We start from the raw sequence: 23,729 nt of genomic DNA, 5'->3' as shown, positions 1-23,729 counted from the left end.
AAAAAACTATCCAGTTGAGTATCTGTGGCTCAGGCCTGTAATTCTAACTACTCAGGAGGCTGAGATCTGGGGATGGAAGTTCAAAGCCAGTCCAGGAAGGAAATACTGTGAGATTCTTATCTCTAACAACCAGAAGTGGAGCTGTGGCAAGTGGCAGAACATTAGCCTAGAGCAAAAAATCTCAGGGGTGGTACTCAGGTCTAATTTCAAGCCCCAGGGCCAGCATACACACACAAATCCAATTGTACACTTAGGACTCATGCATTTTGGTAGGTTTTAAAAAGTATTTTTCAACCTTAATATATAGATATAGACGTACATGCCTTCATACTCGATTAGTGTATAGACACAGACATACATGCCTACATAAACACTATATTCATTTATATATACTAGGAAAACAAGTACAATATGCAAAATGGTGCACACATTTCATTAAGACATTTTTTAGCATATTATTTTTATTTCTGAATTTATGAGGCTTTTTTTTGGGGAGAGGGGCGCGGGTGGTACTGGGGCTTGAATTCATAGCCCAGGCACTTTCCCTGAACTGTTTTTAGTCAAGGCTAGAACGCCACCATTGAGCCAGAACTCTTACTTCCAGCTTTTATGGTTGTTAATTGGAAATAAAGAGTCTCACAGATTTTTCTTGAACTGTGATCCTTAGATTGTAGCCTCCTGAGTTGCTAAGATTATAGATAGGAGCTACTGGTGCCCAGCTTAATTATTCTTTTCTTAAATAATATTAATATTACTATTATTGATTACACACAGACAAGATTGAGAGAATTAAATAACATGTTAAGAAATAAAACACAAAAACTGCCTTGGAATTAAAACTGTTTTATGACAAAGATAAAAATTTAAGTAGAATAAAAATAAGCTTACCCACTACTTTGAAAAATCAGAAATTGAGAGCAGAAGCTAAAAATCTAAAACTTAAAACAACTATAGGGACCAAAGAGAAAATGACTGAAGCAGGATGGGTAGTCAAGGAACTCAAAAAATACATATCCAAACTAAATGGAAAACAGCAAAGACTGTCAGATGTATATTGCCAGATCTCCTGCTTTTTCAAGAGAAGTTTTTTTTTTTTTTTTTTGGGTCCGGTCGTGGGGCCTTGAACTCTGGGCCTGGGCGCTGTCCCTGAGCTCTTCAGCTCAAGGCTAGCGCTCTACCACTTGAGCCACAGCGCCACTTCCGGCTTTTTCTTTTTGCTTACGTGGTGCTGAGGAATTGAACCCAGGGCCTTGAGCATGCAAGGCAAGCGCTCTACCACTGAGCCACCTTCCCAGCCCTCAAGAGAAGTTTTAAATATTCTTTCTCTCTCTCTTTTATTGGGGGGTGGGGAGGGCACACAGTTCTAGGGCTTGAACTCAGGGCCTAGGCCTTGTCCCTAGCCTTCTTTTACTCAAGGCTAGCACTCTGCTCATGAGCTACAGTGCCACTTCTGGCCTTTTTCTGAAGGATTTATTGGAGATAAGAATCTCATGGACTTTCCTGCCTGGACTGCCTTGAACCACAATCCTCAGATCTCAGCCTCCTGAGTAGTTAGGATTATAGGTGTGATCCATCAGCAGACTAGCTTGATTTCTTAATGTAATATATTTTAAGATATTATGTAGACTGAATAAAACAAGTCTACATGCAAACACACAGCCCAAGGGTAACATGTTTGCGACTTACAGTTTTTTGTTTGTTTGTTTGTTTGTTTGTTTTTTGGGTCCGGTTGTGGGGCCTGAACTCTGGGCCTGGGCGCTGTCCCTCAGCTCTTCAGCTCAAGGCTAGTGCTCTACCACTTGAGCCACAGCACCACTTCTGGCTTTTTTGTTTTTGCTTATGTGGTGCTGAGGAATCAAACCCAGGGCCTCAGGCATGCAAGGCAAGCGCTCTACCACTGAGCCACCTTCCCAGCCGGACTTACAGTTTTAATAGTAATCCTGATTACAAAACTTTCTTCAATAATGTTCAGCTGTAGAATTACTGTCATGGAGAAGAGAACTGATTACTTATCAAAGGTTGTATATTTGCTAAGGAAAAGACATAAAAGAGTTAACTTATAATACCTGAAATAATGAACAGAAAATTAAACCCAAAAATGGGTCTAGAAGGTAAAAGTCAACATATCAAAGGGACTGAAAAATACTGAATCCTATCCTCAAGTTCCTGAGCAGTTACTAAAGGATGGGAATTGTAGTCACAGAATACATACATTCAAAAACTTCCAACTGATGCAGTTTATTTTTGAAATTACACATTCTAGATTCACTCAGGAAGTCTGTGAAAAAAGCACATATTCCAAAAACAATGTAATAACATTATTTATATTCAATCAGATAAGGTTTTTAGGTTACTTAACTGATTTTTAAAAAGTGCATCCTACACATACCTAAAATCATTTTCAAAAACCAGGCAAAAAAAAAATCAGGCAAATTCTAATAGTAGGGTATCCTGCAAAACTGACCAAGTTATCAAAAATAAGGAAAATTAAGAAACCTCCACAGCCAAAGGCACCTAGAGAAACATGATAATGAGTATGAGATCCTGAAACAGAAAAAAGATTTCAAATAAAAACCAAGGAAGTATAAACTATGAATTTTCATCAGTAACAATATTGGTTCAAAAGTGTACTAATCAATGTGAGATGCAAATTATAGGGAAAACTGGATGCTGACTGGGGACATGGGAAATCGCTGTACTAGTTTTTCAATTTTTTTAATTACAAAGCTAAAGCAGTACTGAGATAAACTCTGTTAAGAAAACAACGTATAAAAAGTCAAGGTAGGGGCTGGGAAGGTGGCTCAGTGCTTGCCTTGCATGCACAAAGCCCTGGGTTCGATTCCTAAGCATCACACAAGCAGAAAAAGCCAGATGTGGCTCAAGTGGCAGGGCGCTAGTCTTGAGCTGAAGAAATAAGGGACAGCACCCAGGCCTAGTATTCAGGCCCCACGACCGACCAAAAACAAAACAAAAAAAGAAAAAAAAAAGTCAAGCTAGTTCAATTTTTCCCCTAGGTAACAAAATTATATATAACAAAAACAACTCCATGGAAAATATACCAAAATTTGTCAGACTTCACAACTGTATTGCAACTTTGACACATGAAAATATCTAACTACCCATGAATATCTCTCATCTGTCTTCAAGTGATTGCTTCCACATAGATGGATATAGCTATATATCTAGACATAGATATATACATAAAATCATTTATTTTTCCTTTGGTCTGAGACTGGGACATGAATTTGGTACCAAACGCTTTTGCTCATTGGCTAGTACTCTACCAACTGAGCCATGCCTCCAACTTTTTTCCTACTTTTAGTTTAGAACTCAACACCTCATGCTAGGCAGGTGTTCTACCACTTCAGAAACATCTCTAGTCTTCTTATATTAGTTATTTTAAAAAGATAAAAATATCTTTATTGCTGGCACTGGTGGCTCACACCTGTAATTCTAGAAATTCAGGAAGCTGAGATCTGAGGATCACAGTTCAAAGCCAGCCCAATCAGGATAGTCCATGAGATTCTCATCTCCAATAAACCACCAAAAGCTGGAAGAGAAGTTGTGGCTTATGTGGTAGAGTACTAGCCTAAGCACAAAAGCTCAGGGATAGTGCCCAGACCCTGAGTTCAAGCTCCAGGATCAACACCCACACTTGCACGCTCACTAACACACACACACACACACACACGTGCACACATACACATCTTTATTTTTTAGATATGGAGGAACTATACCAGTGTGCTAAGCTACTTTTAGAACTGACCCTTCAGCAAGGAACAACCAAAGGAGGTGCAGGAGCAGATAGAGCTCCCAGTTATGAGTCCCAAGATGTCACTCTTCTAGCAAATCACTCCAGTTTTCCTTCAGCTATTTCTGGTGATGTCTAGAGAGTTGTTTTGTACTATTTTGTATGACAGATAGGTCAGACCGTGAAGAGCAGTAGCCCACATCTGCTGCCTTTATGGGCTTTATGACATGGCCTGGCTTGGTGACAACCTTGGGAGTGGTCAGCTTTTGGAATGCCCTCTGTGTGTTCCACATAGATCCTACAGGGTTCTGAATAGTCTGTTCAAATTGCTGGTGGTGGGTGAATGGATATGGAAGTACTCGAACCTGATGAGCTGTAGCATGGATGTTGTGCTTCTCAGCGATAATTGCATTTGGCAAATTCTTGTCTTTTCTTGGAGGATCTTCAGGAGCTTTAATAAGAAACTGACGTCTTTTCTTGGCACTAGGTTTCAGGCCCACACCACTCCACTCACCCCAGCCAGGCAATGTCAGATCTATGTCCCTTGGCTTATTTGCCTCTGCCGTTTCCTCCTTCTCTTTTAAGAACTCCCTGATGACATCATCTCCAGCAAAAGCTTCCTTTATCATCTGCTTTTGGTTTCTCTCCACTTCATCTTCCAACTCTTCTATAGCTGTGGGAACTGCCAAAGACTTTACATAAGGAGATTTTGTAGTTAGGAGGTTCTGTAGATCAATCATTTGCTCCTTCTTTTTCTTCCCCTTGGAGACAGACTTATTACATAGGTTCCTTTCCATGTGTTCCCTTTCTAGCACAGGTCTGAGAGGCTCCTCATTTTGAGAGCATTCTTCTTTGCCCAGCTGTTCCTGAGTCTGCATTCTCTTTGACCTCTGTAGCAATAGTGGCTCCTCTTCCCCTGGGGTAGGTTCCTCTCTCTGGACCTGTAGAACAGTCCCCACTAAATTCACTTTTTGCTTTCTGGAGTGATAGCTTTCCTTGTTGCATTTCTGAGATAATACCCTCAATTCAGATAATACCTCCTGGCAGTTAGACTCTTTTATTTCTTGGCTGCCCATAGGCGCACCATTGTGGTTGAGCTCAGATGCTTCTTTAAGGGAGTGCTTTTCCTCAAAGTCTCTCAACAAAATTTCTTCCTCAGCCAATGGTCTTTCATTTTCTTTGACTTCAGAAAACTTGTGGATTTCATTCTCTTTTGTATCACTGTTGCACCTCCTGAACATCCAGGGATTTGTTACATCCCCATTCATCTGTATTTCATTCACATCAGAGACAAGGGGCTCTTCTTCTACATTTCCTTCCTCTTCCTCACTCTCTGAAATTACTTGGAATTTCTGTGTCAGTTCTTTGTTCTTAGCCAATTGCTCTTGCATAGCTTGGCGAGCCTCTAGGTCATATTTGGCCATAATTGCCTTTGACTTGGCCCATTTCCCATTGTTCTGGTGCTTAAGGCTCATTCGTTCCATCACTCTGGCCTTCTCAATTTTTTCCAGTTCTTCCAATGCAGCACTTGGATTGACCTTCCACAGATGCTCAAACTCTTTCAGAGCTTTCTTGGCTTTTCCTTTCTTCACAATTTTGTGATATTTTTTACTTTTGATTTTTTTCTCTCTTCGAGCCCTGGCTTCATAGTAGGACTGCAGAGCTCGGGCTCTCTTAAGTTCAGATTGGCGCATCTTAGCCTCTTCTAGACTCATGGCTTTGAGGGAAGCTTTTTCCACAGGAGTCAGTACGGGGTCTGTCATTGGCTGCTTATTCTTATGAAGGAGGTTAAAAACTTCCTGCTCCAGGGGTGTTGTTGCCTTCCAGCCACTGAACACATATTCAATGGGAGCATAAGCTGATGGCTCCTTCACCACTGGGAAAACCAGCTGCTCTGCCTGCCGATTCTTCAGAACAATAGGATCCCATTTGGAAAGGGTCTGTGATGTTTGATTGAATGCTATTTCTCTATGGATACATTTAACCTCTTCTTTGTTGAGGGGTAATCCCAGAATCTTCTTTGACTTGACTCTATACAGTTGTTTTTTCATAGCATCCAATGAGGAGGAAGTTTTAGCAGGCTCAAGCAGATCTGAAAGGACCAGCTTTTCTCCTGACCCTCCAGAACTGACATTGAATTCAGATACCTTCAGACTAGCTTCAGATCTCTCACTCAATTTCCACCTACTAGTTCCATTAAGGGAACTGATTGCTTTCAGAAGTTTTTGGTGCTTTCTCTCTCCATCACTGTCCAACTCATCTTCACTGGCACTCACAGGGTGGTTGTTGGGCAAATCCACTAATGCTTCCTGCTGGCTCAAAGCCAGAAGGTCCTCTGCAGCCCAGGTTGTGTTCATCACAGCAGACTGCTTCTCCCACGTGGGCAAAGGATGGATGGAAGCCAAAAGGAAAGTTATTTTTCAAGTAGGAACTCACATTTTTTGTCCAGGTGAACTGAGATCAGCATCCTCCTACTTATGCTTTCCTTGAAGTTAGGATGACAGGAGCTTGTTGCCCAGGCTGGCATAAAATTGTGATCCTTTTGATTTCTGCCTCCTAAACAGCTGGGATTACAGATATGAGCCACTGTGCCTGGCTCAAGCTGCATTCCTTATTGTTTACAAGTCTGGTAGTTCAAACTTCAAAACTGTTTGGTTTTTTTTTGTATATATTAATGAACCATGTTGGGAGGAAAAAAGAAAAATATTTTTAAAGGTGTATGAGGAAAAAAAACACATATATTAACACCCTGCTTAATGGTTAATTCAGCTACAACCTCCCTTACTGTCCTCTTCCTGCAGACATAATCACTTTTCTAATTTGATTTTTTCTTTTTTCTTTTGCCAGTCATGGTACCTGAACTCTGGGCCTGGGCACTGTCCCTCAGCTCTTCAGCTCAAGGCTAGTGCTCTACCACTTGAGCCACAGCACCACTTCCAGCTTTTTCTGCTTATGTGGTGCTGAGGAATCGAACCCAGGGCCTCATGCATGCAAGGGCAAGCACTCCACCACTGAGCTACCTTCCCAGCCCCTGATTTTTTTCATTTTTTAATTTCCTACTTCCCTAGATACACATACACGTAAGCAATATTTAACATATTCTACATGTCTTTTTTTTCTTTCCCAGTACTACAGATTGAACTGAGGACCTTGCACATCCTAGGCAGCCAATACACCATTTGAGCCACTCCAGCCCTTATAAATCTTCAAATTGGGGCTGGGAAGGTGGCTCAGTGGTAGACCACTTGCCTTGCATGCATGAGGCCCTGGGTTCGATTCCTCAGCACCACATAAGCAAAAAGAAAAAAGCCGGAACTGGCGCTGTGGCTCAAGTGGTAGAGAGCTAGCCTTGAGCTGAAGAGCTGAGGGGCAGCGCCCAGGCAGCGCCCAGGCCCCACAACCGGGCCCCCTCCCCCCAAAAAATCTTCAAACTGAGTTGAAGAGTTCTTTCTTTCCTTCCCTCCTCCTTGCTTTTCTATTTTTACTAGCTTAGTTTGTAAAAGGGGAATTTCATTGTTACATTTCCACACTTTTACAATATATTCCAAATCAAGCTCAACTCCTCTACCACGCAAAAATTTCCCTCCTACCCCAAACAATTCCACTAGGTTTTATTGTTCTACTTTCATAATTGCAAACAATCTGCGTCTACCGTATACATCCTCCTTGTTAGCTCAATCCCCTCCTCTCCGTCATCCCCCTATTACCAACAGCTTTGAGAACTAGTTCTTCTACATTTTCCTCTCTGGCCTCTGCCTGTTTCCGAGGTCAATCTTGTTTTGCTTTTTTTTAAGCAGCACATAACATTCCATGCTGGTAATAACTCGTCCGTATATCTCTTACCCTCCATGCTATTATGAATTTCCTTGTCTACATCAAATTTCCCTAAGTGGAATATTGGCTTTCGCACTCAATCTGTCCCTTTTATCTGTTCAAAATGGCTTTAATCTATCAGCAGGTGCGTTTAGACGCGTAGGGGAGAAACCTGGAAATACATGGAATTTAGACATTTCTACTTCTCCATAGTTTGCCTTTTATGCTCACACAATCAAGTGAATAAACAGCAGCTACCGGCAGTCTCGAAGCTCCAACACCGCAGGACCTGAACAGTCTCTGGACAGCCTCTTGGAAGCCGGACGAAACTCGCTTCCGCGTAGGCGCGGCGTGGCGCGGTGATGACGTCAAACGCCAGAGACGTCGGCCTCCTACTTGGCGTCCTTGAAGGCCCCTTTCCGGGCTGTCTGACACGATCGGGTGTCGAATTTTGTTGGGCCATTGCTTGTTTGTTGGCAGCAGAGGAAAACATCGTCACAGAATTTCTTGGTCCTCAAGGACCACCTCTTTCCCTAGGACACCTGCTTTCGGCCGGCGTTCCCTTCAGGCAGTGTCACGGGCAGCCCGAAGGCCCTTGTAAGGCGCGCGCCGTGGCCCCGCCCCCCTCCTTTTGGCCGGAGCCGCCATCTTCCAGGTAGGGCCTGCGCGTGGCTCCCGGCGCCCGGCGTTCTACGGGCTCTATTTGTAAGCTTTGTGGCCGCCGAGGCGTGCGGTTGCCTCGTAGAGAAACTCTTTGTCCTAGCCAGAGCCCGTTAGCTACTGTGCGTGGTTGGGCTGTGGTCTGTCAGGTCTCGATCAGCGGGGCCGGGCGGGGGGCCGAGTGCCGGGCTGCGGCGGCGCGGCCCTGTCGGGAGACGAGACCAGGTTTACCGGGTGAAGGTGAGGCCCTGGGGTTAATCTAGCAAGAACTCGGCCTTGTGGGCTCCATGGCTTCGGCCCCGGATGCCGGGCGCTCGCCGGGGACGGCGCGGCCTGCGGCCTTTCCAGTGCCTTTGCCGTGTGCCGTCCCTTCCCCCGGCCGGCGGCAGAGCTCGGCAGGGCTGTCTCGAGTTCGGGGTCGCAGGAGTGGGAATAAAGCGGGGCATCGGCTTTGGTTTCCGGTGATGCCTAGGTGGGGCTGCGCCACTAAGGTCGATCTGAGTAATAAACTCCGGGTCTCTGTAGGTTAGTGGATTCACATCCCTTTGCTTACGAAGCAGTTGGGGGGCTGGGAAGTGTGGCCCCAGCGGTCGAATTGGAGCAGGCGCGAGCCTTGTTCAAACCCATGTACCATAAAAAGGAAAAAAAAAAGTTTGGGCCTCTGTGGAGGAAGGGAAAATTACCTTAAGAGTGCCATGCTGGTAAGAGGGGGAGGTATCATTAAAGAGCACAGGATGTGTTAAAGGGACTGAGAGATGCCGCCCTAAAGAAGTTTGGAGGAAGAGATCCTTATTTTAATATACAATTCACTGATCTAAGCCTCATTGATTGGCACGGTGAATATTGCTTCCGGAAAAAAAGTGTTGGGTGTACATGTAAAGTAGGCTTCTGGGTGGGTGTCTGATAGAGGAGCATGGACTCTGGGGTCAGGAAAGATTTAATGGGTTTTTAGGATTGTTAGTGACCGTTATCTTAGGTTGCTGTCAAGGTAGACCTAACTGCTATACTTTGCCTTGTGGAATGAGTGATTGCAACTAATAGCATTTCTCCTGCTGAATGATTAGTCAAAACCATGTGTGGAAATAAGGCAGTGGTTCTGTTTTAAAAAGTTACAGGTGGATTTTTAGATAATGATCTATTTAGTTGCCATTTACTGTTGAGTATCTGCCTGTACCATGTTTCCTTGTAAACAAACGAGCAGATAATATTGATGTGAGTTTTGAAAATCTGGTAGTGAAATAAATTGTGTATGTAACACAACTAGGTGTTTAAGGGGGGGGCGGAGTAGAGCTTTAGGATTTTCTTTATTAAAAGTATAAATGTCAACTTGATTTACTATACTTGTGTTTTTAGTAATTTGCCAAAATGACGAACACAAAGGGAAAGAGGAGAGGTACTCGGTACATGTTCTCTAGACCCTTCCGGAAACATGGTAAGTAGTTTGACCTTGAGCAAGCAAAGTGTTGCAGTTTATATAACTAATAAGCATGTGCTTGGGATGTGTATGGTACGTTTTCAATATAAGAAAATGAGGCTCATTTTAACTACTAATTGATAAATTTTGGGGAGGTTAAATGTAGATTGGTTTTGTTATGTTAGAAATTGTCCATTAGTAAGATGTAAAATCACATGTATTTTTTACTCTAAAATTTGTCTTAATACTGACAACCAAATTTTTATTTTTGTAGGAGTTGTTCCTTTGGCCACGTACATGAGAATCTACAAGAAGGGTGATATTGTAGACATCAAGGTAAACCACTTAAATTTGAGGAAGCATCACTAGAAATTGGATTTAATCCAGTGTAGGAATTTAAGTACCAGTGAATATTGCTTTTATTATTGGATCTTTTAAAGATTAAGGGAATCTGCTTAGTCAAAGTTCATAGAATCACTACTGTTTATAAAAACCCCAGTAGAAGCTGTTCTGTTGTAATCAGTATTTAATTGTATCCTGGCACTCCAGAACTTAATGATGATTGTCTTTTTGATTGCTTGAAGCAATATGAAAAACACATTTCACCGGCTCTGAGAGTTCTTGAGTTGCCATTAAAGGAAATTATGGTTTGAAAGGAAAGGGAAATTGTTAGATTAATGTTTGTCTTTTTTCTAAACCAGGGAATGGGTACTGTTCAAAAAGGAATGCCCCACAAATGTTATCATGGCAAAACTGGAAGAGTCTATAATGTTACCCAGCATGCTGTTGGCATTGTTGTGAACAAGCAAGTTAAGTAAGTAACAGTTCTTGATGGCTGCTATTCCTATAAATACCCCCTTTCACTTTGCCAGTGAGACTTATGTCTTCATTGGTCATTCAAGTGGGGCAAAGGAAATATCCTTTTAAAACTCATACAAACTGAGTGTTTGTTTTGTAACCTGTCAGAGGAAACAAAATTAACTTAGAGTAACATTTCTATCAGCATCCTGGTTCCGGCTAAATTGCTAATTCAGGCTGCCATTTTATTCCTGCTACAGTAGTGATGTTCAAGGTCTCTTAGAGACTAATTGATTGTAAAGAAACCACATCTTTGTCTTAGGAGTTTAACCCAGAAAGGAAAGAGCTCATTTATTTTAATGGAGCTGCTAAAACCATTTTTTGCATTTCTGTGGTATTTTTGATGAAGCTCTTAGAAGAGTTTGTGTTCTCCTAGGGGCAAGATCCTTGCCAAGAGGATTAATGTGCGAATTGAGCATATTAAACACTCTAAGAGCCGAGATAGCTTCCTGAAACGAGTGAAAGAAAATGACCAGAAAAAGAAGGAAGCCAAAGAGAAAGGAACTTGGGTTCAACTGAAGCGCCAGGTGAGAACTTTGGTATTTCCAAATAAGAATTGAACATATCTTAAGACTTTGAGACTAAATTTTTGTTGTTTTACATGTTCTTTTTTAATAGCCTGCTCCACCCAGAGAAGCACATTTTGTGAGAACCAACGGAAAGGAGCCTGAGCTATTGGAACCTATTCCCTATGAATTCATGGCCTAAAAGATGTTAAAAAATAAAAGACTGCTGGACTATAAAAATGACCTTGAGTAAAAGTGTGGCATATCTTCCCAAAGAAATCTGTAAAGCAAACTTTATCTCTCAGTTCATTTTATTATATCTGCCATTTTTCTTGAAAATAAAAAAGATGAGAAGTTTAGAGTACAATAGGTAATGTTATTGGTTTGGAAACCACCAGATACTTAAAATATTCATGTAAATTTAGAAATAGTCTCTCAAGTCATCATTGGAAGATGTGTAGAAGTAAATAGAGAAAGTTCCCTAAATCGATGGAGTATACGGGGCAGGAATTTGCCTTTGAAGCATACTGCCTAAAAATAGATGGGTTTAGGTATCCCATTCTGTTTAGTATAAACCATAAAAAATATTCATGTTTCCAGTGTCTTGAAAGTCCCAAGATCAAGGCTTGGTGTCTTGAAGACTTTGTCCTTCCTTTCAAGGTGATACCTTGTTTATCTCCTCCCAACACACCTTATGTGTTACTATTTATTTTCTGACTATATATATATATATATATATACACACACACACATACATGGTTGGTTTTTTTTTTTTTTTTTTTTTTTGGTAGCTATGTGTTTTTTCCCCTAAGTGAATAGCTAGAGAAAGCCTTTTTTTTTTTTTTTTTTTTTTGGTTGGTTGTGGGGCTTGAACTCTGGGCTTGGGCACTGTCCCTCAGCTCTTCAGCTCAAGGCAAGCACTCTACCAGTTGAGCCACAACGCCACTTCCAGTTTTCTGGTGGTTTTTTGGAGGTAAGAGTCTCATGGACTTTCCTGCCGGGGCTGGCTTTGAACTATGATCCTCAGATCTCAGCCTCCTGAGTAGCTAGGATTACAGGCATGAGCCACTGGTGCCCGGTGAGAAAGCCTAATCTTGAATGGCCTGTGTCACCCATCAGGAATTAACATTTATACAAGACAGTGTAGATTTCTCATGCCAGTTCCTTCTCTTTGATCATACTTCTCTGGTTATTCTCAGTATATTACTGGTTGTTTAGCCAATCTAACTTGGTTTCCCTACTTGAAAAGGTAGTAATAAGAGCAAGACTTGATGGCATGATCCAGCAACTTCCAGCTTTTCTTTTCATAATACTTCCTAATGAACTTCAATTTATCTTCACAAGGAAAACTGCTTGGAGCAATAATTTGGAAGTCTAAAATGATGATTCCAGCATGTGGAACTTGTAAATTAGAGTTAAAGATAATGTAAACTTTTTTGTGTATTCTCAACTAGCTATGTGATTAAGCACTACATGGAGTTGAATTTTTTTTTTTTTTGAGGAGCCTTTAACCTGTTCTGTACATAGTAAATTATTAAGTCAGGAACAGAACCTTAAGTATACTAGGGCACTTAACTAGCATTCACAGAGGAAAAAATTTAGTCTCCACTTTGCCATGTTTACTTTGGCAGCCACATGTTTGGTGTTCCAGAATTTTTTTCCTCCTAGGGGCCACTCACATTAGAAATCTGTATGTCTCTTTGGAGTGACATCTAGTACACACCTTACCATACCATCTGTCAGTGTTGTATTCTTCGAAGGTTTCTCAACAGGTGCTCAGTGCTGGTTTCTGTTAACTTATTTAGAAGCCAGTATTTGGAATGTAAACTAGGGAAACTTCATTTTCTAAGAATGAAGTACCTAAATCTAAACTTTGTAATTCTGGTTCTCAACTGACATCTTCAGTTTAGAGGTAGAGGCACTAAAACATTGCACTAAGCAATATGATATGGCTAAAAAACATGGTTTAGGGAATGAAATAACTTAAATATTAGAATTTTAAGTCTTTGGTCATGGTATTTCGGGGTTTACATGGACTTTTTGGGGGGGCAGGGGGCGGTGGTTGTGGTGTTTGAACTCAGCCTGGACACTGTCCCTCAACTCTTGAGCTCAAGGCTGGTGCTCTACCACTTGAACCACGGTGCCACTTCTAGTTTTCTGGTGATTTATTGGGAGATGAGTCTTATGGACTTTGCTGCCCTGGCTGGCTTTGAACAGCCATCCTCAGATCTCAGCCTCCTGAGTAAGATTACAGGTGTGAGCCACCAGTGCCTGATACTTTTATTTTTTTATGGTAAAGGTATACGAGTGGTAAAAGTTACATAAATGGGGTAGAGTGCATTTCTTTTTGTACAGTGTCACCCCTTCAATCCCAATTTTTTTCCTTTTATCCCCACCTAAAAGTTGAGTAGTTCATTTGCAACACGTCTAGTAAGTAGCATTGCTGACTTGGTTCACCCCCTTGTCCCTTCATTTCTATGCTGCCACTTCCAAAGACAAGACAAAAATGACAGAAGTGCCAGTGTATTTCCTGTTAACAGCAGGTTGAGTTCAAATGTGACTTACACAGCTCAGCCACCAAGCAAGATTAGCAGCTAGCTAACCAGTAGCATATAGGTGGGCAGCTCTAGGCAGACCAGGACCAGCATTCTACTGGTCGTATCACAACTTATCTGGCTGAGTTGTGGGGAGTTTTTTTTTTTTTTTTTTTTTTTTTGTCTTTTGGTTGATGGGACTTGAACTCAGCCTGGGCGCTGTCCCTGAGCCCTTGCTCAAGTGTGGCACTCTACCACTTAAAGAGTCATGATGCCACTTGCAGTTTTCTGGTGGTTAATTGGAGATAAAAATCTCATGGACTCCTGCCTGGGCAGGCTTTGAACTATGATGCTAGGATCTCTGCCTCCTGAGAAGCTAGGATTACAGGCATGAGCCTGTAATCAACCTGACCTTGCTTCTGTCAGCTATGTTTGACCATCATTAGTGAATTAGTACCATTAGTACCATAACATTTGTCTCAGCCTCTTGCTCTATCAAGGATATGCTATTTAAGTGTGAGAAAAATTAAGAAGGAAAAGCTACAATAGTCACTGCAAGAAGCTTGAACCTATGTTCCTCATGCGAACTGTTCCCTTAACCATTGCCTAAGTAACAGGTAGAAACTTGGTGCTGATAGGTAGTAGAGGAGATTAGATAGTCTTCACAGCTTTGTTGAGATCCAATAATGCAAATTGATGACTTTGAACAGATGTAAAAACCCTGATAATAACAGGGCTATAATCTGACCCTTTGTAATCTAGATTTTCTAAATTGTTACCCCTTTAATTTTGTTACTGATTTTGTCTACTTTATTTTCCAGCTATTCAGGGAGGGAAAGTGTCCAGTTCCTTTGCTCATAAACTTAAGTCAATGGAAGTCCTGCTTTTGTCCTTCAAGATTTTAAAGTGTTATCTCATTTATTAACTTACCTGATGTGAATAAGGAGAGGAATTTAAAAAAAAAAAAAAAAGGCTTGGAGATTACTTCTAAAATTCCTTCAGCATCTCCCCCATGACAGACATGCTTGCTTCTGTGATAATACTTGAACATTTTCCCCCAATACCTGGACTTGACCTCAGGGCCTTGTGCTCTCACCTAGCTCTGTGTGTGTGTGAGACAGAGACAGTGACAGAGACGGAGAGCGCACACGAACCAGTGCGAGCGCACACGAACCAGTGCACATACATGTGAGTACTGGAACTTGGAATGGGTTAGCACTCCTTTAGCTTTTTCAATCAGGGCTAATGATCTACCATTTGAACTACACTTCTACTTTCGGCTTTTTGCTAGTGATGAGAGTCAGACTTTTGCCAGGGCTGCCTTCAAACCACAATATACAGATCTCAGCCTCAGTAGCCAGCATTATAGGAACAAGCCCCTAGCAACCAGCTCTCAGTGCTTTTTTTGCTTACCGGTATTGGCTGGTGCTTTACTACTTCCTCCCTCCAACCCAGCTTTTTACTGGTTAATTGGAGATGGGAATCTGGTCACCTTTTCTGCCCTGGTTGGCTTCAAACCACAATCCTCTAGGCCCTAGTCCCAGAGTAATGGATCACAGATGTGAGTCACTGGTACTAAGCTTGTTTTAACTTTTTAAACTTCTGTTATCCCTACAGTCTGGCTCAGCCTTCAACTTCATGTTCCTGGTTGCTAGGAGACAGTGCACTAAGATGATCAATGAAAAAGCATCACTCTTTAAAAAGAAAAAAAAAGACATCTGCAATCTGTGTGTGTGTTCAGTCTTAACTAGCTAGTGCTAGAGAAACACTTCAGTGTTTTAATTTTGCCCAAGGCTAGCACTCTACCACTTGAGCCACAGCACCACTTTTTCTGTTCATGTGGTATTGAGGAATTGAACCTAAGGGCTTCATGCATGTTAGACAAGCACTGTACCACTAAGCCACATTCCCACTTCTGGCAAGTCTTTAACTCTGACTTGTTGCTTGATCAGTAATATGAAGATAGGAGACTAGAACATATGACTCCAGTAGGTCCTTTGTGCTATTAAGACATCTGATTTTGTTTTACCACAGCCTGGTAAAAGCATTAACTGTGATTTGTCCCAAAGAAAATGGGGGCACAAGGTAACTATTTCAGGAAGGCTGGTGAAGCTGGACATTGAAAAGAAAAAAAACAAGTAGTTTAAAGGAACTTTTTTTTTGTTGCTGTCTTGGGGATTAAACTCAGGACCTGGGCACTGTCCCTGAGCCTCTTTGTGCTCAAGGCTAGCACCCTACCACTTGAGCCACAGTGCCACTTCAGCTTTTGGGGTAGTTTATTGGAGATAAGAGTCTCATGGACTTTCCTGCCCAGGCTAGCTTCAAACTGCAATCCTCAGATCTCAGCGACCTGAGTAGCTAGGATTATAGGCATGAGCCACCTGTGTTTTTTAAAACTTTTTAAAATACATTCAGCCAACAACTTTTCATTTGGTGTATAGCAGAGTCATTTTCAAGAAAATCATCACTGGTAATGCTATGAGTATGCACAGTCTTTAAAGAAGTCTTAAAAGCACAGTTCTGAGTTAATGAAGCTGCACACATGTCCTCTTAACTCCTGAGAGGCTGAGATCTCAGGATTACAATTTGAGGCCAGTCTGGGCAGGAAAGCCCATGAGACTCTTACCTCCAATTAACAACCAAAATCTGGAAGTGGAGCTGTGGCTTAAAGTGGTAAGAGTGCCAGCCCTGATTGAGCAAAGAAATGAGGGGATAGTGCCAGATCCTGAGTTCATGCCCCAGTACTGGTGTACACACACACACACACACACACACACACACACACACACACACACACACACGAAAATATATGTTCCAGATTCTTTTAAGATACTACGTTTTTAAAAGGTAGATATATTAACATAATTCACCCACATAAAACTTACCCACTTAAAAGTGTACAACTAGTGAATTATGTACCTATCTATTCATAGATAGGTACAATTGTTAATCTGACTTTTCATTGTTGTAACAACTGCCTGGGAGAAACTAAAGGAGGAAGGTTCATTTTGGAGGTTTCAGTGTAAGGTCATGGGGTCCATTGCTGTCGGTCTGTGTCAAGATTGAGGTAAAGGGTTCAGCTCCTCCCTGCCTGCTTGAGGCTAGAATAGTCTGGGCCAGATTCTTGATTCATTTTGATAAATTGATTTTTTTTTTTTTTTTTTTTTTTTTGGTCAGTTGTGGAGCTTGAACTCTAGGCCTGGGCGCTATCCTCAGCTCCTCAGCTCAAGGCAAGAGTTCTACCACTTGAGCTACCATGCCACTTCCGGTTTTCTGTGGTTAATTGGAGATAACAGTCTCATGGACTTTCCTGGCCCAGCTGGCTTTGAATCATATCTCAGCTTCCTAAGTAGCTAGCTAGGATTCCAGGTGTGAGCCACTGTTTCCCTGCCTAATAAATTGATTTATTATTTTTATTTTTTATTTTTTTGTCAGTCGTGGGGCCTGAACTCTGGGCCTGGGTGCTGTCCCTCAGCTCTTCAGCTCAAGGCTAGTGCTCTACCACTTGAGCCACTGCACCACTTCTGGCTTTTTCCGCTTATGTGGTGCTGAGGAATCGAACCCAGGGCCTCATTCATGCAAGGCAAGCACTCTACCACTGAGCCACCTTCCCAGCCTGATAAATTGATTTTTAAAAGATTTGCACCAGTTACCACTCCAACCTAGAATGATGAAAATACTTGCTTTAAGTAGTAATAATTGTTATAGTATAAAAAGCTTTGTTAATTTGGTGGGAGAAAATGTTAAATTTCTTTATTGTTGAGTTTGGTTTCATATTCTGAACATTTCTCTGATTTTCTTTTATCTCCTTTGAAGCTTTTGTGGGATCTTTCTGTCTTTCTGACCTCTCAATGTTGAAGTCCCTTTACACTCCAGGTGATATATTATCTCCTGGTGTTAAGTATCATTTATATCTGACAATGACCCTTGCCTACAAAACCCTCCATCATCTAGGCTGTGGCTACTTTTTTGACTTCTGCTTGTACCATTTCCAGCCCCAAAGTTGGGTTGATTATACTTGGCCTCCTTGCTGTAACTTTGATATGTCAAACACACACTTGCTTCAGAGTTTTTGTGCTTGATGTTTCCTCTGAACATTTACAGAAACGTTCTCCATGGTCTTTTTTTTTTTTTAATATTCAAACTCTCTTCAGAGTGTGTCAAGACTGTCTCTTAGCTGGTGCTGGTGGCTCACACCTATAATCTTAGCTATTCAGGGATCTAAGATCTGAGGATTCAGGTTTGAAGTCAGCCCAGACAGAAAAGTCCATGAGACTTATTTCCAGTTAAGCAGCAAAAACTTGGAGGTGTGGTTCAAGCACACACACATGTGCATGCACACAAATGGTAATATCTTGTAAAAAAAAAAAAACACACAACTATCTGGTGGGGGAAGGATGGGAAGGAGTTAAAAGACCCAAATACACAAAATAAGACTAAAGATTTCAAGGTACTTAAAGGCGTGCAAAGGGAGACTCTGGTTGACAGGGCTCTTGTTTCCTGTCACCTTTTTCTTTTTGTGTGTTGATTTTGAGGTTCGAACTCAGGATCTCAGGCTCTTACTCAGCTTTTTTGCAAACAGCTGGTACTCTACTGCTTGAGCCACACTCCTAGTCTGACATTTTTTGTTAATTGAAGATGGAATCTTGAATTTTTTTCTGCCCAGGCTGGCTTTGAAACACAATCCTCAGATCTCAGCCTCCTGAGTAGCTAGGATTACTAGCATGAACCATAGCAACAACCTCTGTCTTTTTTTTTTTTTTTTTTTGTCCATCATGGGTCTTGAACCCTGGGCCTGGGTGCTGCCTCTGAGTTCTTCAGCTCAAGGCTAGAGCTCTACCAGTTGAGCCATAGTGACACTTTCAGCTTTTTTCTGAGTAGTTTATTGGAGATAAGTCTCACAGACTTTCTGCCTGGGCTGGCTTTGAACCAAGATCCTCATATCTCAGCCTCCTGAGTAGTTAGGGTTACAGGAGTGAGCCACCAGCACCTGCTTGTCATTTTCTTGACACATTGATTATTTTTGGTCTATCTAGTGTCCTGGCCCAATTTTCCACTTGCCACTTCCTTAACTACAGACTTGGAAAACTTAACAAATTAACCAGCCTTTTTTCCTGGTCTCTTTTCATACATAAATTTCCCGGTCGCCCACTGCAAATCTGGCTTCCGCCTCCACCACACTGATGCAACTCTATACTCAAAGGTTTCCAAAAAGCTTGCTATTTAACAGATTTAAAGGCCTCTTTCCAATTTAATATTTTTCTCCCTAATATTTGTCAGGGCCATCCAATTTTCTTCTCTCCCAGAAGCTGCTGCCATCTTTACTAAGATTATTTTACCTGCCAGGCTCTTTGTTGATGTCCCAGATTTGTGCTTTCTTTTTTTGCTAAATTCTTCTGAGTGATCCAAGCAAGCAATTCTCCTCCTCTTCCTCCTCCTCCTCCTATCCTGGGACTTAAACTGGGGTCCTGGGCTCTGTCCCTGAGCCTCTGTACTCAAGTCTACTGCTCTACCACTGAGTCACAGTGCTACTTCTGGCTTTTTTCTGTATATGCAGTACTGAGGAATGAACTCAGGGTTTCACGCACACTAGGCAAGCACTCTACCACTAAGCTCCATTCCCAGCTCAGCACTTCTTTTTTTTTTTTTTTTTAAATTGTGAAAATGCTGTACAATGAGTACATTTCTTATCAAGCATTGTAGCCTCCTCCTTTGTTTCCCCTTCCCATCCCATCTTCCTCCCTGCCTCCCCACCAACCCTCCTCCCCCCCCCCCGACCAAAGTTGTAAAGTTCGTTTTTCCACATAATGACTTGTATATCTCATTGTTGCAATGGGTCCACCTGAATCCCTATTTAAACGATTTGTTTTCCCCTTCCCCTCCACAAATTATACCAACATCAAATACAGTGAAAGCAGGGGTTATACCGTGGGGGAGGGACATACAAAGCAACAAAGAAATAATCTTATAAATGTGTTAGAAACAATCGCATGAAAGAAAAAAAAATTGAATACATATCTTAGGGTTCATTTCCCTAACATCAACTTATTTGACCATTTCTGCTTGACTCAGACATATAGTAGTTAATGCAAATAAGGGAAAACATGGGACCTATGTTTCTTTGGGCCTGGCTTACTTCACTTAATATAATTTTTCCAAGTCTTTTCATTTCCTAATAAATGGGGCAATGTCATTCTTTCTGATGGAGGCATAGAATTCCATTGTGTATATATACCACATTTTCTTGATCCATTCATCTACTGAGGGGCATCTGGGTTGGTTCCATATCTTAGCAATGGTAAATAAGGCTGCAATAAACATGGTCGTGCTGATAGCTTTAATGTGGTCTTGTTTGTGAACTTTTGGGTAAATGCCCAGAAGTGGGATTGCTGGGTCATAGGGGGAGTTCTATGTGGAGTCTTTTGAGGAACCTCCGTACTACTTTCCAACGTGGTTGAACAAGTTTACACTCCCACCGACAATGCAATAAGGTTCCCTTCTGTCCACATCCCCTCCAGCATCTGTTGTTATTAGAGTTCTTGATTTTTGCCATTCTAACTGGGATGAGGTGGTATCTCAATGTTGTTTTGATTTGCATTTCTTTTATGGCTAGAGAGGTTGAGCAATTCTTCATGTGTCTATTGGCCATCCTTCTTTCCTCTTCAGAGAAGTTTCTCTTTAAGTCTTTAGCCCACTTATTTATTGGGCAGTTGTTTCTTTGAAGATTTGTTGTTGGGGGATTTAATTTTTTGAGTTCCAGGTATATTTTAGATATGAGACCCTTGTCTGTTGTATGGCTAGTGAAGATCTTTTCCCAATCCGCCAGCTCAGCACTTCTTAAAGTATGGTCCCCTAACTACCAACATCAGTAGACTCTTGGAACTTAGTAAAAAAGCAGACCTACTGAATTTGAAATCCTAGAGTTAGGACTCAGTGCTATATTTAGTAGGCTCTGGGTAGGTAAGGTGCATGCTCCAGTTTAAGAACCTCTGGTCTTTAGCCTCTAGTACACTAGAGACTTGAATTGCAAAGCTCACATTCTCTGAAGTTCCAGATATGTATTTCAGATTCCCTTTTGGGAAGCTCCACATAGATGTCTTGCAAATACACAGATTAATTTAGAAGGTTATATAGGAGGAGAGATAAATTAAATGGAAACAGCTGAACTTTGAGCTCTGTGTGTGTGTGTGTGTGTGTGTGTGTGTGCTGCCTTGAAATGTAGGTTCTTTAAGATAATGAGCAACCACTTCATTTGTGAATTTATAAATTTCTCTTTCCATATAATAACCTTTTCTTAAACTGTTCAGTGAATATGAAGAAGAATATTCTAACGAAAACTTTCCATCCTAGCCAGGTGCCCTAGCTCATGCCTATAATACTAGCTATTCCAGGAGGCTGAGATCTGAGACTCTTATCTCCAATTAAGCACCAGAAAAGCCAGTAGTGGAGCTATGGATCAAATAGTAGACTATAACAAAAAATTGAACAAAATAAAAGGACAGGACCTAGGTCCTGAGTTCTAGCCCAAGACCACAAGCCCCAAAACTTTCCATCCTGTTTTTATTCCAGTACTGGGGACTGAACTCAGAGCCTGAGTGTTACTCTGGGCTTTTTCACTCAAGACTGGCATTATACCACTTGAGCTACACCTTTATTTCTGGCATTCTGCTGGGTAATTGAAGTTAAGAGTCCCATGGTATTTCCTGCTTGAGCTGGCTTTGAACTGAAATCCTCAGATCTCAGCCTCCTGAGTAGGTAGGATTTGGAGTATGAAACACCAGCACCTGGCCTCCACCCATCTTTTTGTAAGAGCTATGGCTTTGAGATTACGTGATTTGTTAGACATTGAATTAGCTCTTCTGATAAAGACAGAATTTTTGTAAGGCCTTTTGTCTTTGTTCACTTAACTCAATCCCAAAATCTTACTTTTTTTTTTTTTTTGCTAGTCCTGGGGCTTGAACTCAGGTCCTGGGCTTCTTTTGTGCTCAAGGCTAGTACTCTTAACATTTGAGCCACAGTGCCACTTCCAGCCTTTTCTGTTTATGTTGTACTAAGGAATTGATTTCAGGGCTTCATGCATGCTAGGCAAGCACTCTACCACTAAGCTACATTCCCAGCCCATCATACTGTTTTTTGTTTTGTTTTGTTTTGTTTTTTGGGTCCAGTCGTTAGGCCTGAACTCTGGGCCTGGGCGCTATCCCTCAGCTCTTCAGCTCAAGGCTAGCGCTCTATCACTTGAGCCACAGCGCCAGTTCCGGCTTTTTTCTTTTTGCTTATGTGGTGCTGAGGAATCGAACCCAGGGCCTCAGGCATGCAAGGCAAGCGCTCTACCATTGAGCCACCTTCCCAGCCCCATCATACTGTTTTTGAAAACTTCCTCTGAAGATGTTAGCAAAAAAAGAAAAAAGGAAAAAAAAGAACAAAGAAACCATTCAAGTTCATGTATCATCCATGTACACACCCTACTTTCTATTAGTGTATATACTTAGAATTTTTTCTCTACTAGGATAGAAACAAGTGCTAATGTATCATAAATACAAGCAATAAAGTGGATAGACTATAAACAAAGTAGATTTACAATATAGTTTTTTTTCTAAGGACAAGAGAAATCATTAGGATCTGAATGTGATTTACTTGGAACATAAGTGTTTGTATCATATTTCTTCATGCACAGCCCCACTTAAAGGAGAGAAATAGTATTATGCATGCAGAGAACCCAGAATCTGCTGGACAGGTTGCTCAGTTATGAAGAGGGATGGAAAGGCAACATTTGTAGCTGTTCTGCTGAGCTGGAACATGTACAGAGGAGTGAATCCACAGCCAGCTGAAGTCTGCATTGTGATTCTTTCCAAACAGCCAAGAGTGTGGTGAGGGAGTACCTGACAGGCCATCTCATCCACAGAGCTGCCAGCGGAAGAGGGATAGAATTGTTCTCACGCATGCTCTTCCAGCAACATTGGAATTTATGGGAAATATTTAGCTTGGGAAACAAGTCCAGTGGGAGCTCTTCAGTGGCTGTAAAATGAGGTGATTACTCAAGGGAAGATACAAATGGATTTTAATTCCTGCTCTTTCCTGAGAAGGGAGAGAGACTTGCTTTGGAGAGGTGAATAAAAAAAACAGTTCATAAGATTCTTGAGAGTAAAGACCATATCCTGCTTTTTGTGTGTGTGCTGATACTGAAGCTTGAACGCAGCCTGAGCGCTGTCCCTTAGCTTGTTTGCTCAAGGCCAGCACTCTATCACTTGAGCCCCAGATCCACTTCTAGCTTTTTGGTGTTTAATTGGAGATAAGAGTCCCTTGGACTTTTTGTCTGGGCTGGCTTCAAATAACAATCCTCAGATCTCAGTCTCCTCAGTCGCTAGGATGACAATCATAAGCCACAAGCACTCCACTTTGTTCCCTTCACTTCTTAGTCCTTTTCCCATGTTTTCTTTCCTAACTCCTCGGGATTCCAACTATTTTTTTTTCTTTTCTTTTTTTTGTCCGGTCGTGGGGCCTGAACTCTGGATCTGGGCTCTGTCCCTCAGCTTTTCAGCTCAAGGCTAGCGCTCTACCACTTGAGCCATAGCGCCACTTCCGGCTTTTTTCTTTTTGCTTATGTGGTGCTGAGGAATCGAACCCAGGGCCTCATGCATGCAAGGCAAGCGCTCTACCACTGAGCCACCTTCCCAACCCAGGATTCCAACTATTAAATGCTCCTCAGAACTAGCACATTCCTCCATATAGATTTCTCTGAGAACATCTCCTTCCTGTTGTAGTTCCACTACCTCACACTGCCTTTGCTTTGTCCTTGTTTATCTGGCCAGAGTGTTCATCCTGTTCCCCACACTGCTGGAAAGGTTTGCAATCTGCAATCTCTACTACTAAATAGCTGTGTGACTTTGGATAAGTTACTATGTCTGTATAAACCTTAATTCAGATGTTTTCTACATGCTTCACAGAGTTAATAAAGATGTAACCATTAAGAATTAAATAAGATAGGGCTAGGAATGTAGCTCAGTATTAGAACACTATAAAAGACAAAACAAAAACAAAAAAGAAAAAATTCCAAGATAACATTGAAGAATCTTTCTTTCTTTTTCTTTTTTTTTTTTTTTTTGCCAGTCATGGGGCCTGAACTCTGGGCCTGGGCGCTGTCCCTCAGCTCTTCAGCTCAAGGCTAGCACTCTACCACTGGAGCCACAGCACTT

General features: G+C 41.7%; 2 protein-coding genes and 2 non-coding genes across 5 annotated transcripts; 3 read left to right on the top strand and 1 right to left on the bottom strand.

Annotated features, from left to right (window-relative positions):
- Positions 1-381: 381 nt before the first annotated feature.
- On the bottom strand, positions 382-7,917 carry LOC138814144 (U3 small nucleolar RNA-associated protein 14 homolog A-like). Its single transcript, XM_070003073.1, has 2 exons — positions 7,823-7,917; positions 382-6,398 (listed from the first exon to the last, which is right to left on the bottom strand). Exon 2 carries the CDS (start codon positions 6,106-6,108, stop codon positions 3,871-3,873), a length of 2,238 nt encoding a protein of 745 aa, XP_069859174.1. The 5' UTR covers positions 6,109-6,398; positions 7,823-7,917; the 3' UTR covers positions 382-3,870.
- A 202-nt stretch (positions 7,918-8,119) lies between these two features.
- Positions 8,120-11,242, top strand: Rpl21 (ribosomal protein L21). 2 transcript variants are annotated; one of them, XM_070003074.1, is made up of 6 exons: positions 8,120-8,219; positions 9,578-9,656; positions 9,913-9,974; positions 10,340-10,452; positions 10,873-11,023; positions 11,115-11,242. In XM_070003074.1, the coding sequence occupies exons 2-6, from the start codon at positions 9,590-9,592 to the stop codon at positions 11,202-11,204; spliced, it is 483 nt and encodes a 160-aa protein (XP_069859175.1). In that variant the 5' UTR covers positions 8,120-8,219; positions 9,578-9,589; the 3' UTR covers positions 11,205-11,242. The 2 variants fall into 2 exon arrangements, with proteins under 2 accessions (XP_069859175.1, XP_069859176.1); XM_070003075.1 differs by lacking the exon at positions 8,120-8,219 and adding an exon at positions 8,377-8,464.
- On the top strand, positions 10,188-10,258 carry LOC138814425 (small nucleolar RNA SNORD102). Its single transcript, XR_011368001.1, has one exon. It is a non-coding gene; the product is annotated as a small nucleolar RNA SNORD102 (small nucleolar RNA).
- LOC138814371 (small nucleolar RNA SNORA27) lies at positions 10,489-10,615 on the top strand. The gene has a single exon (XR_011367956.1). It is a non-coding gene; the product is annotated as a small nucleolar RNA SNORA27 (small nucleolar RNA).
- Positions 11,243-23,729: the final 12,487 nt, after the last annotated feature.

The sequence above is a fragment of the Dipodomys merriami genome, unplaced genomic scaffold, assembly GCF_024711535.1.
Source record: "Dipodomys merriami isolate MVZ:Mamm:240054 unplaced genomic scaffold, mDipMer1.0.p SCAF_6, whole genome shotgun sequence".
In the NCBI taxonomy this organism is placed as follows: domain Eukaryota; kingdom Metazoa; phylum Chordata; class Mammalia; order Rodentia; family Heteromyidae; genus Dipodomys; species Dipodomys merriami.
Note: the sequence above shows the minus strand (reverse complement) of the source record. Positions and strands in the feature narration are given on the sequence as shown.